This window comes from Coenobita brevimanus, chromosome 6 (assembly GCF_032717465.1).
Source record: "Coenobita brevimanus isolate Jiangsu-jjx chromosome 6, ASM3271746v2, whole genome shotgun sequence".
In the NCBI taxonomy this organism is placed as follows: domain Eukaryota; kingdom Metazoa; phylum Arthropoda; class Malacostraca; order Decapoda; family Coenobitidae; genus Coenobita; species Coenobita brevimanus.
Genome location: NC_136959.1, coordinates 69,944,997 through 69,965,492, shown reverse-complemented (window position 1 = coordinate 69,965,492; position 20,496 = coordinate 69,944,997). Strand labels below are relative to the sequence as shown.

Sequence of the window (20,496 nt, the reverse complement as noted above, 5' to 3'; positions counted from 1 at the left end):
GGTGTGATTTGGGTCTTAAATAGGTGCTATGCATGTCCAGGGGGAGTTGTATAGGTGTTTTTCTGAGTTAGGGGTCATCATCACACACACGAAGAAGAGGGACGAGAGCAGCAGGAGAGCCTGCAGCAGGTAAGGCACCACCACAAAAGCGAGCACGTGGGCAGCCATGACAACGAGCGTGCACTTGCGACGAGAGACAGGCGGAAAGTGGGGAGGATGCAGGGGCACTCTAGCGGACGTCGGAGGAATGACGCACCACAACAAAGCTGTCCCGCGCCCCGCGCGCCAAGTTCAGATTACGGGCAGGAAAAAATTGTTTATTTTTTTTTCCAATTTTTTTGCGGTTTTCGGACCATTTTGGGAATATTGGATCCCGGGACGATTATGTCCGGTTAATGGGGATGTTCGGATATTGGGCGTTCAGATATTAGAGGGATTACTTGTATGTGTGTGTGTGTACTATAAATGAAAAAAGGTGGGGATGATTATTAAAGAATGTTAATGGTAACATTCCCATCGTATAGTAATGCAGCATGCACATTTCTTTGCTATTCTTATATTGAGAATACAGTACAGTATTAACAGTACTGAATATATAAATTCTTGGTTTATTTCAAAGATCATCAAGAAACTTATTGAGAGGAAGCAGAGTGAGATCCGCAAGGTGCACCCAGGATTGACGTGCTTCAGGGATGGAGTACGGGAAATCCCCATTGAGAGCATTCCAGGGATCCGAGAGGCAGGATGGAAGGGTGCACCAAATCCCCCCCCTGCTGCACAGACCCACCCGAGCTCCCGCCCTACCAGATCACCACCAGCCCAAGACCCACAGGACACAGTGGAGTACCTACATGGCTTGCTTAAAACACTCCTTAATAATGTAATTTTGTGTAGTTCTGTTGTCAGCACAATAGTGAATGCAGAAACAAACACTCATGGAAAATAATGAGAGTATTGAAGTAGTTTCCTCTTTATAAGACACAGTATTACTCAAACCTTGCTTTTAACCCATGGACTGCAGTAGGAGGGTTACAAAACAGGCTCTGTGGTGCAGCAGTATGGCTTTTTTGGCGACCATTTCAAAATGAATTCAGATGAATACCATCGTCGTAGAGTACGATAGAGTACCTACCCACGAAATATTTTTGCTTAACTCACCATGGTGTTATTGTGGTCAGAAATTTCCCAGTTGGTGGGAAACTGGCAACTGTGCAAACAGGACTCACTCCTGTCAAAGCCAGAGTGAGTTGCCAGTTAGTCCAATAACTTTTGCATAATATCCTGCCTTCAGTAATTTATTTAATCTTTCCTGCTTGTCCCTTAACAACAGTTTCCTTTGCTTTTGATTACATCATCAAAAACCATTTTTTCTACCCAGGTTTGAGCCTTCCTTGGGCACTAACACCATGGTAAATTGGTCAGGACGTGCATGAAGTATTGTTAATAGTAGCCACTGTTCTTTTGTTTCTTGCCCCACCCTTGGGGGTGGGGATGAGATAATAGATACACTATCACAAAAACTGTGTGTTGAGGCTTCAGTGAGAAAATTCATGGTGTGTTGTTAAAAATTCTGCTCATTTGAAGTAAGCCGCATCCCCCCTGAGGTGACACATATGAGATAAACTGCATGCCATAGGTTAAATATTACAGGAATAACCTTTTCAGTTAACTAAGCCTTTCCCCCTTAACTTACCTGCAGGTCAAAAACCATGCCTCAGCTTGGCCCTTTCAAGTCCCAGTTGACCCAAATGAAGTGCCAGATTATTATGATCATATCAAGTATCCAATGGGTAAGTTTCATTTTTTATGTCTGACTGGTGAGATACATGATAGTTTATTCCCTGTCAGCCATAATCTGAAAAGTTAAAACTCATTGTTCTTATCTGCGCATAACTCGCTGTGTGTGCTGCAAATAGCCTCATAGTTCTTATGTCGTAGTAGGACAGTAATGGAACTGTGCTGTAATCTGTGAGCTCCCAACTCTATGAGATCTGTCCGGAAAGCATTTGAACTTTTTAAATAGTGCATCAACTATCTGGTATAGTATGATTGCGACAAAAGTGCTGTGTATCATTGACTCTGAGCTTTAGCCTAACACTAGCCATATCATGCCACATCACTTAGTCATGGAGGTACACACGCATGAGTGAACATGTGTATGGTGCACATAGTGATTTGTTGCAAATTGAAATCAGTCCTGAAAGGTCGCCGATTTAAGATGCTAGAGGAAAATTTGCCAAGTGCATTAATCACATGTTCTCTGAAGTGCGTGTACCTTGATGACTAAGTGATGTGGCATGATGTGACTGATGTTAGATTAAAGCTCAGAGTCACCCTTACACAACATTCAAATTGCTGTCATGCTGTGCGGGCTATTTAAAAAGTTTGGTTTCATTTTTGACAAACCTCATACATGAGAGTAGGAAACAAGACTTAGAAAATGGTATGATAATGATGATTATGTTCTGTATCTTGATTGGATGATGGATGGATCTTGTTTAGAAATCTGTTTATTTCTATGCTTTGCTTTTAATGCAGTAATATTTCATGATGCATAGTATAGTTAGGATTTTGGGGGCTTGAATGGCAAGAGTGAGTGTGTCATCCATTTCATTGGACATGCTGTTCTTTAATTCTCCCGTTATATATTTTTTCTTACTTTCTTGACCCTACCTTACCCCATCTTTAGGTGGGAGAAGAGGCTTTGATAATGATCATGATAATGATGATGATGCATTGTATAGTACTCATGCATTGTTAATCTTGCCTTCTTTCTCTAGACCTGAAGACAATGACAGAGCGTCTCAAGGCTAATTACTACGTCAATGCACGACTTTTTAATGCAGACATGTTGCGGATCTTCAAGAACTGCCGCTTCTACAATCATCCTGAGACGGAATACTACAAGTGTGCCAATAACTTAGAAAAGTATTATATTAACAAGATGAGAGAGCTAGGGTTGATGGAGAACAAGGATAAATGAGGGTGGGAGAATTTTAGCATGGATTCTAATGTTATTGTGCTGAATCAGTAATGAGTGCCCAATTTTGCAGCTGGTGAGTCACACTGTACTAGTACAAATAATCCTTTTGTGCTGTAGAAGATTGGTATGCGTAGAGTTTGGCTTAGGATGGTTGAAGCATATGTAATAAAAATAATCTTTTTGAGCATATGAATGTGGATGGAAAAATGGGAAGAGTTGAGAGGTAGGATGGGGCTGGAGTGTATTTGTGTTGTGATGAGGAGGGGTAGATTGAGATGGTTTAGGCATGTAAAGAGGATGGGGGATGATAGTTGTGTGCAGAAAGTGAGAAGTGTTTATGTTAGGGGTAGGGTTGCGAGAGATAGACCGAAAAAGACCTGGGATAAAGTCACTGAACTTTACCTCAGGGCCAAGGAACTGAATAGGGAAGCTGCCAGAAATTGAGCAGCATGGAGAGCTGCCATTAGGTGACCAAGACCGATGCATGCAATCATGTTGGAGCCTTGTAAAATTGAAAACTAACGAAAATGATCCTATGAAAACCTGAAACAGAGGAGCTGAGAGACAATCTGAGACCTAAGAGATCAGTTTGGAAGTAGCATGAGATTGTGTGACTTGGAGAGTGGCTGTAAGATCGTACATCTATATCTGTATTCCATATCTTCGTTCAACATGAGTTGCATTTCCAGACAGGCCCTTTGTCTCTGTAGGAGTGATAGCCAGCATTAACCCATCCCCATGTTGGCAAAGTGGATTTGGGGAAGGGGTGTCCAAAGGAAGAGTGATGCATGTGAAAGTTGAAATGCAATATGCCATTGGTAGAATAGGCAGTGTAAAGGTATGGAACCATATGAAAGGAAATACTACCAGCACCCACTATAAATGTATGCCATAGCCTAGGTTTAAACCCTAGACTTGAGGCATGTTCATCACAAAGTGTGTATGCTAACAGTCAGGCCCCACATCCAAAGTCCTACATATATATAAAAGGCATACAGACTTTATAAATGACATTGAAAGTGTGCAGTATGTCAGGAATATGACATCACTGATAAAGATGATGTTGTGAAGGAAGTAAAATGAATTCCAATTTGAACTGAACTGCATTTTGCAAATATGACATTCTGTAGAGAACTGCCAGACTTTGTGAATTAAAAGTGGTCAGAATCAGTATGAATAGGTAATTTTGTAATGCAAGATAAGGAAAATAATGGTCAAGCCTAAGGTAGTATAAAATTACTAAATACATATTTGAACTGGTGTTAAGCAGTGAATGACAGAACACTGAGATACACAGATACCACTTTCATTTCAGTTCAGTAGAGTGCAGGTGCAAGGTGGTCTACCCTTTAGAATTATGGATGATACACAGAAAATTGTTTGGTAGAGGAGATTTAATAAGGAAGGGAGGGACAGATAATATATTTTTGGTCCGCTACAGGCCCTGTAGATATGTTGTTCACTATATTGTTCTTTGCAAATTGTTTCTTGTGACTGGGGAGCACCATTGCAAGATTCACATTTGGTATACAAATAATGCTTTCAGAAACATGATGATATACTTTTCATTTTAAGTGACAACTAAACAGTCTTTATGAAGCTCTGGAAGGACCTCTAAACCTAATGGGATTAATGGAAGCTATATTTAACTCCTCAGATTCAAAAAGCCTTTCCCAAACTAGCAAGAATGAAATCAAGAAGTTAAGAAAACAAATGGTTTCCTGTACACCATGAATCCATTTGCTACCCAGGGTGGTAACCATATAACCAAACTGTGGTGCCTGATGGCTTAGTGGGTAATTAAGTCACTCAAGCCGGATTGAGCCTGTGTAGGCTTATATCCAAGGATTGGTTGGGGTTTATTCCTTACAAAATGTCACTCAGGGATGAGTGAGGCTGGTTACTCTCATCTTAAATGTCAGGACCAGCTTGCCTAGTCCTGGGCTCCTACGCTCCTCATGGGGCAATATAGGATTAGATGATGTATGTATATATGTATTTAATAAAACAAAATAATTTCTCCTATCCCCAGACCATACAGAGAGTCTGTCTAAATTAAGAATTGTCTTAGGCAGTCTGCTTAAAGAGCATTGTTTCCTACATTGTTTGCATAGGCATAGCTGCTTGTATTCCTGATGGCTTGTTAGAGGTTAACAACTTAAGGTTTTCCAAGAAAATGAGTATGTTCTAACACTAACAAAATCATGTATTCCACTTAGTACAATGTGTTAAAAATTGTGATGTTTTCATTTCTAGAGCCAAGGCAGATGAGTAAGATATGTAGCTGCAGTATACAGGCTATCAGTTTAATATACTGAAAGTGGAGCGCTGTCTTACATAGAATTTTTACATTAATGTGTTACTGTTATACTGCGTATGAGTATAGTAAAGGTAGTTAGGATCATTGGTGACCAGTATTCCCAAGAAGAGCATGGGAGACACTGCATGTGGATCATGTGCAATGGAGATATATCTTGGTGCAGTGCAGCCCAAAAATGTAACCTTTCCTTCAGATGGGTACAGTAAAATTCCATTTTTGAAGTATACATTGTGTCAGACATCATTCTTTAGAAATTATATGAGACTAGGAAAGAGGAAACAAAAGATACATTAATGATGATCCTGGAAGAAAAATGAATGCAGATTACTCTGAAAATAGGAAACTGTTTTATAAAAATGTGCCAGTATGTAGAAGTGATGGTGGAATGAAGGGAGGAGGTGAGGTAGGCCAAGGAGAAGGTGGAAAGATATGATGGATGAGTGTGTGAGGAAGAGAAGTTTGGAAGTCAGTAAGGCTAGGGGAATAACAAGAGATCGAGCTGGCTGGACAAATATTGTGAGGAGAAGCGCATGATGTGGAATTTGGCACCCCTTTTTAATGTGACACTGTCCGGATCAACTTTATCGGATGCATTTTTGTGAAGCTACAGTAAGTGGTGAATGTTTTGGGCATATTAGATAGAGCCAGGATTCCAGGGGCTTGAATGGTGAGTAAATGGAAGCGTGACCCATAGGATTGGACAAATATGGGCTGTCTGGACATTGTTACTCCCCACCCTGCCCTAGGGTGGGAAAGGAGGTCCGGACGATGATGATGATGAAGTGTGAAAGTGTCAGTGTTGCGTAACCTCAATCTGTCCAGCCAAGCAGAACCATCATCCACAGGTAAGCTACATAAACTCTCTGTACACTGTAGTAGAATTAAAATTTACCAGTGAAACTCATTAAAACTGTCTTTTTTGTCACTTTCATTTTGTAATGAAGGAATGTTCAGTAGACTGTTAATCCATAAAAGTGAAATTTTGCTGTGTAATTTAGTGATTCAGCTTTACTGTAGGGTTTTTATATACTGTATTTTGAAATATAAGTTAAATACTAATGCTGTGTGTTCAGAAGTTGCTTGAACGTTATTCCTTTCAGAAAGAGAGTCAAATTAAATATCCAATTCTGGAAAAATGCTTAATTCCTGCAGATTATCTGCTAAGTATTTATATCATCATCTGAAATCAGCAAGCTCTTTCTGTAAGCAAAGAAATCTGAATAATTTTAGATGAATGGAAAATTTATTTATTGTAGATAAATACATAAAATCATTTCTGCAGTAGCAGTTTTTCTAACCTGCTTTCTAATATGAACACTATGAGCAATTTAGAGATATACATTTGTTGTGCATAAAATACAACTACCATTCATCATATGGGACCACTTGTCATTCATTATTACCAACACAGTAAATGATTTTGTGGGTCACTGGAAGCAATTTGTCTTGTCATTCAATGAGCTGTAGAATCACATGGTAGCACCACTGTATGTTGAATGAAGGAAAGGTTGTCATCCACCTTGACCAATTTGTTGTTAGTTTAATCCATCCCATCCCAGCTTAGAGAATTCCATCTCTCTATTTTATCCTCAGTCAGTTTCTATCTCTGGGTTGCTTTGTGGTTAATATGGCTCTTCTGGTACTTGTTCTATGAAAAGTGTGACCTTTCCATATACATTTCTGTTTTTAAGTATAGTAATTGTATTCTCTGTTTTGCCACTTCCCATACCAAAGAAAGTCTTTTTGTTTCCATATTATACCTAACATAGTAATTGTATTCTCTGTTTTGCCACTTCCCATACCAAAGAAAGTCTTTTTGTTTCCATATTATACCTAACATATTCTTTTCCATTTTTAACAATAATCCAAGTTCATATTTAGCCTATTGAATCAGATAACAGTTTATTCTTGTTGCTTCCAGGTAATTTTGTTCAGTACAGGAATTGCCTCTTTAACTGAAGAGGTTAAGGAAAACCCATTACTGTATTCAGGAAAGTTTCTCTGAAGCTAAATAAAATAATCTCTTGGTGGCAAGAATTAAACATCAGTGACATCTTCAGGTTGGAGAGGTTAAAGGTTTTGTTAGACTTTAGTGAGCATCCATCATATGCTTCCCCTGCAGTATGTTCTGGGAACCCAGCTTTTGCCTTTAATTCATTTGGTGTCACCACCCCTTCGTGTCTATGGTTTACATAAAAAAAATAATAATAAAAAATCAGATATATACAAAACAAATAAAATCAATTGTGGGTCCCCAGCAATGTTTTGCTGCCCAGTTCTCTGAGTAAGCTCAATTTTTTGTCCCAAGGGTACACTCTGCTAATGTGTAAGATGTGTTACATTGTATGATAGTTTTTGCCGGTGAGTGATGAGTATACAAGCAGGCTGGAATGTACAAGAGTGAGTACACAGGTATTGATATGGATGAGTAATACATCAGCAAATGACAGAACTGAGAATGGTGTAATATGAGACATTTGGAATGTGATATTAGTGTAGAGAAGTGTTGCAAATTGGTAGGATATGTTGATCGGAAAGGGGAGGGTAACTGGTTGAGTGTCATAAGTATGAAAATGTGCTTTACAGTCCTATTGGGCTATTCAACACTTGCCCAAATGAGAGCCATTTCTGAACTGCATTTCACTTTGCATGCAACCAACAATTTATGTGTCAATGCAGGAGCAAATGCTTCACGCCCTAATAGGGCCACGAAACATTTGCTCCTGCAGAGATGCAGAAATTCCATGGTATGACCCATGGCATTTTCTGCATAATGGGACACCAATGAGGACAGTTAATAAGGGCCAAAACACCCATTTAGAAAACTTTAGTCAACATAGACCTGTTTGTTACCCAGTTTCAACCATCCTACTGTTTCACAAAACCCTTTTTCCAGTTTTGGCTGTGCTACACACACACACACACACACACACACACACACACACATTATAGCATAGAGGTGGAGGGAGGAATGCCCAGAGACAAACCAGGGAAGACATTGGATGAAACCCTGTGTGGGGACCTCCTAGACAGGGGATTGATAGGAGGGAAGTGGCTCAAGACTCTGGAAGTTGTGTAGCTACAGGGGTGCCTGGGGGGCCCAGGCACAAAATTTTTTTCCCTGGTATACTTGGTCATCCAGTCATGTTGGCAACGTCGGATCAAGTGCCTCCAGAGAAGACTCAGCAATGCTTCACCTTCCTTATTCCCACTAAGCAAAATAAGGTGTTATGCTGAGTTAGGTATAGGTTGGTTTAATGTCAAAACACAGCTTTTCGGATGATTTTATGGTTTTAGTCGAATTGTATCATCTACAGTATTCCTGAGTAAAGATGTGATCTTGATGAGTCATTTCTTACTGAACTCATTCCAAGGTTGCCAATATGCCTGAATGACTAAGTATACCGGTTGAAAAAAAATAAGCGGCTTGGGGCCCCCCCAGTCAATTTTTGGCCCCCCCCCCCCACATTTGAAATCACTTTTTTCTTTTTGTTTTTTTTTCGATGCAGTGCGTTTCCCACCAATACAGATTATAAGATATGATTTAAAGAGAAGAATTATTATCGTTCCAACTCATTTAACAACAGGTGGGGAAAATTAATTATTGCTAATGTTCTTATTGATATACAGTACATATATATTTACTGTTTGTGTATATATATATATTTGATTCCATATCCACACAGTTGAGTAACAACCTTGCCCTTAGCACCGAAATAGCCATTTTGGGTGATTTTAACATACATAATGTTGAATGGTTATTGCATTCTGCCAGGACTGACGACGCTGGTCTAAAGTGCGTGCTGTTTGCAATATCGTTTAATCTGTACGGTGTATTGTGTTAAGCACTGTATTGTCTTTCTAGCAATATACGTGCAAGGTTGGTTAACCGAGTTTTTATGCCCTGTTCCTCTAGTCATGCTCTAGACCCGACATCGAAGGGAACCCCACATCAGTCGCTCGTGTCCAGAGATCAAGGAGTTGGACTCTGATCACGTAGCCTAACAACATAAAGACCACTTCACATATGGATTCCTTGCAGTGTTGAGATACCCTTCAGTGAAAAGACTGATCTTTAGCTCAAAAGTTCTGCATCCGGGTTCTTCCGATATTAATGCTGAATATAGCCAATGCTGTATTGATTACTTTCCCAGTACATATTTCATTTGTATATTTACGTCATATACAGACTAGTGTGGCGCAGCCATACACCCACTAACGAATTTATTTAGTTAATACTTTGCCGCACGGTCCCCATGTGATTGAAAATAGTCATTCACAGATTACGTTTTTATATCAATACATAACACAGTTGAACCAAACAAGGAGAGGTGGCTAATCAGTTTATTATAAAACATATTGACAAGTCTGCAATTAATATTTCCTACAAAGACTGTCATAAAGGATTTTAAAAGTAGGGGCGATAGGCTGAGGACAGTACAGAATGGAAGATGATCGTATTCCTACCTCAGTGTAAACATGGCAGTCCCCAGTCAACTCGTGAGGGAGAGGTTTCCCAATATAGATGAAGAAATTTTCCAATATGTTGAAGGTAATCTCCATATTAGTGCTTTAAATAGATGGCAAGATATATTGAAGTTGATATTTAGTTAAAAATGCTAATGTGGTATTCATAGTTGTACAGGAGAACAAGGCCCTATATTTGCATTAATTTTTCGCTTCGTGCAGTATGGAAGCATATTTTATGATTATTCCTTATTTGCCCAACGGAGTTGTGGCCGTGAAGGATAACCAGTCCCGCTCGTATCGTCCATAGTAGGCGGTTGAAGATGAAATATTACAGTATTGGTTGAGGGACAGTGCCACCACAAATTTTCGAAGGAAGTTTAGTTAAATATTCTGGCTAAATTTAAAATTTCCATTCCTGACTGTAACTGACTTTTTTTCCTCTTTTTCTTTTTATGTCATACCATTCAGTGCTATATAAGATGGGGAAGTATTACACAACCATTCGATACTTGGGGTCAGTGGTTCCTTGCTAACTTGGATCTCTGACTTCCTGTCCGGCCGCACCATGCAAGTGTCTGTGTCCGGCTGCGCCAGTTCCTCAAGGAATGTTCTCAGTGGTGTTCCCCAGGGATCTGTTCTAGGCCCCTTGTTCTTTATGATATATATAAACTTTCTACCCTCATACATACGCTCCAAATGTAAATTCTTTGCTGACGACATGAAGATTTACCTCAAGTTGCGCCAAAACACTTGTTCCACATTAGCTGCAGATTTAAGTACATGCCAGAAGGACATTGATATGGTCTACAATGTCGCTGAGTCCTGGGGTTTACATTTCAGTCTTGATAAGTGTACTGTTCTGCGATGTCAGAGAGGCCCAGTAGACTGGAATTCTGTTGGCACACTTCAGTACTATCACATGAACAACACCAGCCTCTCCGTAGAAACTACACACAAAGACTTAGGTATTTGGGTTGACAGTTCACTGAAATTTCATTCGCACATAAGAAATACTGTAAAAAAGGCAGCAGGCCTGTTAAATAATTTATTAAAGTCCACCCTCTGTCGAGACCGAGATTTTGTGTTGACTTTATTCAAATCCCACATCAGACCCATCATGGAGTTTGGCTCCACTATATGGAACACAGGCTACCATGGAGATCACAGGCTCCTGGAGTCTGTACAGTTCAGATGGACTTTTTTAAAATGGTAAGTGTCCATTAATGCAAAGGTTTATCATGTGCTTTGTTTTTTATAATGAGGGTTCACTGTGGCTTCATAACTCTTTGCCACAGGAGAGGAGATAGTATGTGGGGTGTTTTTTCTGCTGTATTTTGGGTTGTTTCCCACGAGTCAAAAATCTGTGGTCAGGATCTCCTCGCATCATGTGAATATGAAATATAGTGATAGGATTACCTGATTGAGGCGTCTGGCAATAGATAGATAGATAGGTTTGTATTAAATTTGTATTTGTCAGTAGTAGTAGTTGCAACCCTAGGTTCATCTGAATGTGAACCTAGTGGACTGCAGGCTGAAGTTGCCCTTCTGCAGTTCACCATCATCCTTTCAGGGGTTAGGGGTGGATCTGAGGGACATTGATATGCCCGGGTAGTACAGCCACCCAATCATATCGATGCCACCACGTGAAAGCATTCCTCTCTCCAGCACTATATTGATATGAGTTGCAAAAATGAGATATAAACTGTTTGAAAAGTATAGACTTGTCGTGAAATGTATTTGGAGTTATAAAATAATAAGTGAAAAATATTACTGAAGTCTGGGGAAAAAAAAAAAAGGTAAGAGACTATTGTAGTAGCTTCAGCTATACACTAATCCTAACTGAACAGATATGTTTTTGCCCTCAGGTGTTCTCACAAGTACTGAAGATTTTGAGACAAGTGATGATGTATATGATGCCATTGGGGGTCTGCTAGCAGATGCTGTTGGTGTAGAAAAAGATGGAGAAATAAGGTACTGGATAGCATATGTTAATTTTTTTTATTGAAAAACTTCACTTTGTGTTTGTATTATGACTATAGCACTGTGGTAATAACATCCATTTTAAGTTTTACAGTGTGTAACTCAGTATTTTCAAAGGAAGAATCATCTTCCTTGAATTTTAATGCAAATTTTTGTCAAGACTTCCTCACATTTCCTCCTCTCTGTTGCAGATAATTCGTGTCTACTGTCCATTTCCTTTCTTTCTGTTTTTTTTTTTTTTTAGGGCCTATTTTCATAATACTTTTGTTGTAGCAGTAGCATAGCTTAGGTTCACCCACGGCTAAAAGTCCTTGAGCATAGCGGAACCAAATTCATGACTGCCACAGGAAGAAACTGAACAAGATACCATCAGTTATGTTGATCAAGCATTTGGGTTAGTCTCTGATGCTTAATGACTGTCTATGGTGTTGCATCATTAGTTCATGAAAAACAGGCATGGCTTTGGTTCACCTCTGCTCAAGGACTTTAAACTGCAGGTGTTCCTCAGTGCATTCTTGGCATGATTATATCCCTTTCAAATTTCATTTCAGCATCTCACTTTATTTATGGATGTTTGTACTGAGTTGGTGTGTGTTTGCTTTTTCTCATGTCTCCTACATCTGTTTCATCATAGACCCTTCTTTTTATTTGCCTCAGTATATCATCAGCATTCCTTTTCATTCTACCTTTTAATTACCATATACATGCATGCATCCATGTGTCATGTGGAACTGCATGATGAATCTTTCACCTGTTAAAACTTGGATAAATAGGTCTGATGGTACTTACTGGTACCTTATATCAGGGTTGGCACCAAAGTGGGTAACCCAGTTTTACCCACTCGGGTTTTTTCAGTAAAACCACTTAAAAAAAAAAAAAAAAAACTATTTTACCTACTTTACTGGATTTTTTAAGAATAATGTATTTCATAACAAATTCAGTTTTATTGGATTAAATGGTTATATTTTTGCACACAGTATCAGCAGTAAATAATAGCTACTTAATCATATTCTATTTCATTTCATTCATTCATTCATTGCCAGACGCCATGTATCCCAGACGGGGTGGCCAATGGCTTAGAGTTAATTGTTTTACAGGGAGGGGCACTAATCCTCCACCAACCCCACTTGACACGTAGGGATGCCAACAGCATCTGGTGTTCCCAGGCAGTCACCCATCCAAGTACTAACCAGACCCAACGTTGCTTAACTTCGCTGATCGGACGGGAAGCGGTGTACTCATCGTGGTATGGCCGTTGGCACTGGTTAAAAAAACAAAACATCGATATCTTGGAAGCATAATCTTAGTGATTAGGAAAAAAAAAAATTACATTTCCCATCACCAACATAAGTAAAACATGCTCTTTGCAAATATGAATTTTCAGTAACAATTTCTGAGAAAACTGAGAAATGCAAATATATGGTCAACAAAAAGAAAGGAGATTAGCAAGGCAAATGATTCCTTCTGCTACTATTGTGTAGTGTGGACTGATCTTTGCCAGTTCATGAGTTGTGCAGTGCTCTCAAGTCCCTCATACCTTCATACCAAATAGTCTGGCTGAATACTTGCGCCTATATGTTGAAGCATGTTTTGCTGTGTAGCAGGCAGCCCAAGGATAACAGCCAAACAGGTCAAAACAGGATTGTGCTCATTTCTCTCATTCAAATAACTGTGTGAAATGTAAGATTTTATTGGGCTATTCATAATTATGTGTAGTGGAAACATTATTTTATATAAAGTTAGGGTAAACTTTGAAAAAAAAAAAAAAATCCCGTTTTTTGGGGGGGTATTTTGTGGGGGGGGGGAAACAGGTGGGTTGGGCTTTAAAAAAAAAATTGTTTTTTTTTTTGCCAACCCTGCCTTATATTGCATTAGACTGCAGTTATTGTCTTTTCTATGTAAGGGCCCTTTGTGAGGAAGTGATGGGGCAGCTGTCAACCCCCAATGGTACCCTTGGGGAACATAAAGCCCTGGATGCACCGGTACAGCTGGCAGAGATGGCTGCCAGTATGGAACTGGAGGAACAAGAGGTTCGCTCTGTTTGGTCACGGGAAAGGGATGATGCCCTGGTCAGTGTACAGATTATAATACGGTTGATCCTTGTTTAAAGTTATATTGTGTAGTACTTTTATTTATTTATCTTACTGATGAATTAACTTGGTGGTAGGTGGTGGCAGCCATCATCCACTCACTTATTGTAATGCTGCCTACTTCTTCCATCCCTTTTCTCATTCTGTCTCTGTGTCTACCGTCCTCTCTTGCTGCTCCTTCCTGTCACTTCTTATTACTTTTTGTTCCACTTCAGGTGGCTGTACACTGAGTGACAAACCTAATTGTTTCCTGTAACCCAGGAAACCATTTGCAGTGCAGGGTGGTAACCATATAGCCAAATTACAAGGTGGCTTTGAACCTGCTATGGTACCCCTGTTAACTGGATGAAGAGGTTCAAGTGTGGCATCCATCCAGGAACCAAACCTTCACACTAATCCCCATACCATGCTTTGATGAGGTGCACTCAGCTTTAAGGGAATGTTAGTTCACTGAATGGGACAACCCAGCAGGGGCGGTTGCTTGCCTGTTGCTGATGGGTCTGCGTGGCGAGACAGACTGGTGTTGATCAGCAGCTGCACCTGATGAATTAACACCCTTTCCTTACTTAATCCTGCTTGTGACTCATGGAGTTGTTTTTAAAATGTATTTATTTATTTTTTAACTATCAAAAACCACCCAGAGATAATTGGTAATTTTTAATTAGCTTTAAAAATCTGTACAGCCGACCCATCACTTAAATACCGTAGTTAATGTCTTAACTCCCTGTGTATTACAGTTGACATTCCACTTAACCTGGTTTGTGTGTACACTCTTAATATTAACACTGCTCTCTTTCTGCATCCAAGTATCATCCCCCATCTTCTCCACATGCCCAAATCACCTCAATTTACCTCTCCTCATCACAATACCAATACACTCCAGTCCCATCTCACCTCTCAACTCTTCCATCGTAAACCTAGCCCCCCCCCAGGCCTTGCACTCAGGGACGCACTGCACATTCCCCTAATCAGTGTCATTTCTGTATGTTTGAGCCTGCGAGTATCCTCTTCCTTTACTGCCCAGGTCTCAGTACCATACAGCATTACAATCCTAACACATGCTGCATACAAAGATCCCTTAGCATGTAGGGAGAGCCCTCTCAATGCCAGGAGAGGCAACAGCTTCTTCAACTTCTTCCAACCACAGCTCACCCTAGCTACACAGCTAGCCCCAGCCCCACCTCCAGCACATAACATTTCTCCCAGTAAACAAAACTCATCCACACACTCAAGTGACTCACCAGCAACTTCAATCCTTTCACGCCTGACAATCTCCACCTGCTCTCCCTGACACACTTCACACATAAAATCAGCATTATCTCAGTCTGCCTTTAATACCATATGCACCCCTCTCATGCAGCCACTTGTCACAAACACTGCACAAGATGGAATTACTTTTCACTCCCTTGTGGCAGACCCCACTTGGCCACTTTACCCTGTCTTTGACTACCACCACCAGCCCTAGATATCATTAGTTTTGTTTTGTCTGCATTTACTCTTAAGCTCTTGTGCCTCCATACCATCTCTCCACTTCCTGAATCTTTTCTCCGCCTCCATTTTATTCTCTGCAATCAATACCAAGTCACTGGCATTCATTTTCTGAAGTAACGTGAGAGGGCTTCAGGTACCATGATAAACAATGAGGGACTCAAAACTGACCTCCAATGCACACCAACATTCATGGAAAATTCATCACTTAAATCCCCATTCACTCTTAGGTGGATACGAGCACCCACATACATGGCCATAACCACCCTAACCTGCCACTACTCGATCCCATGCTTTCTCATTGTCCACTTCACCACCTCTCTAGGGACTCTGTCAAAGGACTTCTCCAAATCAACAAAAAACAAAGTACAGTTCACTTTTCTCTCCTATGTATTTTCCTTGAAGCTGTCAGACAATGAATATGGCATCAGTGGTCCCCCTGCCTAGGTTGACTGCTGAAATGCTGAAGACTTCAGGGGATACAGGAGTGAAGTTAGTCACTGACTTGATAAATACGATTATATATGAGCGTGTTGTCCCAGACTGGCTGAAGAGTGTAACTGTAAATCTGTACAAAGGGAAGGGCAGTGCCCTAGAATGAGGAAATTACAGAGGTATAACGCTTTTAGATCAGATTATGATGGTAATGGAGAGAGTTCTAGAAGATATGATTATAGAAAGAGTGAATATAGATGAGATGCAGTTTAAGCCAGGTAGGGGGACCACTGATGCCATATTCATTGTTTGACAGCGTCAAGGAAAATACATAGGAGAGAAAAGGGAACTGTACTTTGTTTTTTGTTGATTTGGAGAAGGCCTTTGACAGAGTCCCTAGAGAGGTGGTGAAGTGGGCGATGAAAAAGCTTGGCTTGGAGGAGTGGCTGGTTAGGGTGGTTATGGCCATGTATGTGGGTGCTCACACCCAGGTGAGAGTGAATGGAGATTTGAGTGATGAGTTTTCCATGAACGTTGGTGTGCATCAGGGATCAGTTTTGAGTCCCATGTTGTTTATCACGGTACTTGAAGCCCTCTCATGTGACTTCAGAAACGGGCTCCCGTGGGAGATGTTGCTGATGATTTGGTGTTGATTGCAGAGAACAAAAGGGAGGTGGAGAAAAGATTTAGGAAGTGGAGAGATGGTACGGGGCACAAGGGCTTAAGGATAAATGCAGATAAAACAAAAGTGATGATATCTAGGGTTGGTGGCAGTACTGTCAAAGACGAGGGAGAGTGGCCATGTGCAGTTTGCCACAAGGGTGTTGGAAGTAATTCCATCTTTTGCGGTGTTTGTGACATATGGGTGCACAAGAGATGTAGTGGTATCAGAGGTAGACTGCGAGATAATGCTGATTTTATGTGTACAGCGTGTCAGGGAGAGCAGGTGGAGATTGTCAGGCGTGAAAGGATTGAACTTGCTGGAGAATCTCTTGAGTGTGTGGAAGAGTTTTGTTATTTGGAAGACATGTTTGCTGGAGGTGGGGCTGTAGCTAGCTCTGTGGCTAGGGTGAGAAGTGGTTGGAAGAAGTTCAGGGAGCTCTTGCCTCTCCTGACATTGAGAGGGCTCTCCCTACTTGCTAAGGGGTCTTTGTATGCAGCATGTGTTAGGAGTGTAATGCTGTGTGGTAGTGAGACCTGGGCAGTAAAGGAGGAGGATATTCACAGGCTCAGACGTACAGAAATGACAATGATTAGGTGGATGTGTAGTGCGTCCCTGCGTGCATGGTCTGGGGGGGCTGGGTTTATGATGGAAGAGTTGAGAGGTAGGATGGGACTGGAGTGTATTGGTGTTGTGATGAGGAGAGGTAAATTGAGATGGTTTGGACATGTGGAGAGGATGGGGGATGATAATTGGGTGAGGAAGGTGAAAAGTGTTAATATTGGTGGTGGGGTTATGAGGGGTAGACCAAGAAAGACATGGGACGAGGTCATTAAGTGTGACTTCAGGGTTATGGGACTGAACAGGGAGGCTGCAGTAGCTCGTGCAGCATGGAGAGCTGCCATTAGGTGACCAAGGCCGATGCATGCAAGCATGTTGGAGCCTTTAAAAATGAAACGAAGTGATGATTGCTGTGATAATTATAGTGATGATAGTTCTGATAGTGGTAGTGATGTTAGATGAAGTAGTGATAATGGTAGTAGTTGCCAGTACAGTAGTTGTTGCTTTAAACTTCTTTAATGTCACTGTTTTATATCTCTGATCTCTATATATCTTTAGAAGGCATATCAGTAGCAGAAGAATAGTAAGAATTTAAAGTATGGGGTGACCAAGAGGCAGTCAAGTCTGTTTTTGGGAGATCACTTAACCCTCTCGCACTCTTTCGACGCCACCTGAGTCCAACCACTTCCAAGTCCTGAGTGACAGTCTCTCGCCAGCCCAGACCTCACGCTCCCCACACTCCTCACTTAGCGATTCGTGCGGTATCAGAAACTGATTTCTATCAATTCATTCCCCCGTCCTTATTTTAACTGTATTGTTTTGAAACTGCTATGTTATAAATTAATGAATGATCTTCCTAATGAACCCAAAAAAAATCTGGAAAAAAAAAGGAATTACCATATTGTATCATTCACTTATTTATTCAGTGCTTATTTACTCACACACATATAAACATTTCAGCAGTGATTATAGAATATTGTAGAGCATTTATCTGCGATCCATTTCTTAAAAAAATGACACCTCTAGCTATACTATAAAATTTTTTATGGCCCACAGAATAACAATAGTCGTTCATCTCGCCTGGCCACTCTGAGTGAACTGTTTCCTGTCATCTCAGTCTCGTCCATCCAGACCTCATGCTCCCCACATTCCTCACTCAGTGATTTGTGCAGCATTGAAAAATAATTACAATCATTTCATTCCCCTGCCCTAATTTTTAACTGTATTGTTATGAAACTGATACATGTTACAAATTAATAAATGAGCTTCCTAATGAATGAGAAAAACATGTATATATATATATATATATATATATATATATATATATAAAGGATATAAAACACCATACTTTATTGTTCAGTAATGGATTCATTTACTCACTGACATATACTCATATATACAGTAGTACTCACACACTGTATTTTTTTCACATCAACAAACTGTTGTGAAAAAAAAAAAGCAAATTATTTGGTTGGACTCATCCTACATCGAAAGAGTGTGAGCGGTTGATTTCACTTGGATGAATCCTGAGTCAAAAGAGTGCAAGCGGTTGTATTTCACTTGGACGAATCCTGTTTCGAAAGAGTGTGAGCGGTTGGATTCTTCACCGGGCCCCTGGTGTTTGAAAGGGTTAAGGGAGTCCTGGGTTATTGTCGAGAAGTTGGGATGGCCTGGCATGTTTCAGGAATGCCCATTGCTACCCTGGCCATCCCTGTGACTGTGCCACTGATCAGTTATCAAGTAAAGTATGGCTTTTAATGGGAAAGTGGCAGTCAGACTAGAGATTTGGTTAACACAATGTATCTATCTGTTTATAGCCAGACACCATAATCCCATAAGGGGTGGGCATTTAACTCTGAGTTATTTGTTTTGTGGGGAGGGACACTAACCCTTCACCAACCCACTTATGGACACATAGGGAACATGTATGGTTTGGTTCTATGATTACCACCCAGTGTTGTTAATGGTTTCCTGGTATACAGGAAACCATTAAGCTTGTCACTCAATGTAAAGCCACCTGAAAAGAAAAGGAGTAATGAAAAGTGGCAGGAAAAGTGAGAGATGTAGAATGAGAGGAGGGCAGACAGAAAAAGAATGATAAAGGTGAAGGAAGAAGTAGGCAGCACTACATCAAGTGAGTGGATGATAGGTCGTCACTATCTACCACCGTTAAGACATTCACTTTATTATAATAGGTTGAGGAGGCTGTTCTAGTTAACACATTAGCCACAAACAGTTCTTTCAAATTGAAGGGAAGGGATGATATTTCCAGGATTCAGTTGATTATCCTTTGATACTGGCTTAATCCAAGTTATATTGTAGGTCACAGAGATAGATTATCAACACTGCAGCCTCATACACTCCAGATCAACAACACTGCAGCCTCATACACTCCTGATATATTTTTCAATAATTATTTTCAGTGTACTTAGTGTTAAGTAATTTTGTATTCATATTAATTTATTATGATTGTGCTTAGTCAGATTTTTGTTTTTCAGAAAGTTGATCAAAGGAAGCTTGATAAGGCTGAGGCAAAGTTGAAGGAGAAGAAGGAAAAGCGAACTAACACAGACAAGAAAGACACGCAATCACCCATCATCCTGGAGATGGCTACTGCTTCTCAGGTTGTTCTTTAGTCATACCCTCCATTGTTACGGTACTTCATAAGATTTGATTTGACCTGTCATTTGCAAGCCATATGTCAAGCTGATAAAATGCATGGTTGTTACCCACAGCTTGGACCGTTGAACGTCCAAGATCATCCTTGAATTAAATTTAGGTTGAGATGTCAGTTGACTACTTGTTATTTTGTGACATATATGTTATGAATAAGTCCCTCCCATCCCTTTCTTCTGCTCATGTAACCAGACCTCATTCCCTACCACGTTCTACCCTTTTCCTCTAACCAATCCTTACCTTGCCTCCTACTCTTCTAATCAGTTCTCACCTTCTCCTACATTCTGTCCTACCCCTCTAACCAATCCTCACCTTTCCTTCTACCCTTCTAACCAGTGATTACCCCCTGCCACCTTCCTTTAATGTTGTAACCGATATGATTTGCATGACCAAGATATCACTGACTTTTGCATTTTTTCCTATACCAAACTGTAGTAGTAGTAGTAGTTGTTCCCTAGGCAGTCTGGCTGAACAGCCCCGAGTCCCTTAGGAAGGCCATGGCTGAGACCGGGCGTTCCCACAGAGCTCTCAAAGAGTGTATGTTGTGCTGTTGGCGTAGGTGATTGTGTGCAATGCAGTCTTCCATAATGTGCTTAATAGTACGGGGTGCTGTGTTGCATCTTGGACAGGCATCAGCGACGGAGTCATCCAGCCTCTTCTGGTAGCTTAAGAGGGCTGGATGGTGCCCACATCTTCCTGGCCAGGTGGACCCTGTCCTCACGAGGAAGATAGGATTCAGAAGGGTGGATGTCAGGAGGCCGTGCATGCAGCTGTGTGTTGTCTTTAAGTGACTGAATGGAGCGGCGAGTGATCTGAGTGTGGATATGGTTCT

The 20,496-nt window shown here is 40.6% G+C and overlaps 2 protein-coding genes and 1 non-coding gene across 4 annotated transcripts in view; 2 read left to right on the top strand and 1 right to left on the bottom strand.

Annotated features, from left to right (window-relative positions):
• The window catches only part of Gcn5 (Gcn5 acetyltransferase), a gene marked incomplete at its 5' end in the record, with an annotated part of 38,794 nt that extends 35,676 nt beyond the window's left edge, over positions 1 to 3,118 (top strand). Inside the window, 3 exons of the mRNA XM_080274517.1 lie at positions 620 to 880; positions 1,700 to 1,790; positions 2,781 to 3,118. Of these exons, the coding sequence (XP_080130643.1) occupies positions 620 to 880; positions 1,700 to 1,790; positions 2,781 to 2,983 (555 nt within the window). The remainder of the gene's footprint in view (positions 1 to 619; positions 881 to 1,699; positions 1,791 to 2,780) is intronic.
• A 6,660-nt stretch (positions 3,119 to 9,778) lies between these two features.
• The window catches only part of LOC145402356 (ATP-binding cassette sub-family F member 3), a 41,890-nt gene continuing 31,172 nt past the window's right edge, over positions 9,779 to 20,496 (top strand). The window contains exons 1-4 of one of the 2 annotated variants that reach the window (XM_080274510.1): positions 9,779 to 9,855; positions 11,639 to 11,744; positions 13,657 to 13,822; positions 19,487 to 19,612. In XM_080274510.1, coding sequence (XP_080130636.1) covers positions 9,783 to 9,855; positions 11,639 to 11,744; positions 13,657 to 13,822; positions 19,487 to 19,612 — 471 coding nt within the window. In that variant the 5' untranslated portion in view covers positions 9,779 to 9,782. The remainder of the gene's footprint in view (positions 9,856 to 11,638; positions 11,745 to 13,656; positions 13,823 to 19,486; positions 19,613 to 20,496) is intronic. The other variant, XM_080274516.1, reaches the window with a different exon arrangement.
• Positions 12,895 to 13,013, bottom strand: LOC145403234 (5S ribosomal RNA). The gene has a single exon (XR_013897952.1). It is a non-coding gene; the product is annotated as a 5S ribosomal RNA (ribosomal RNA).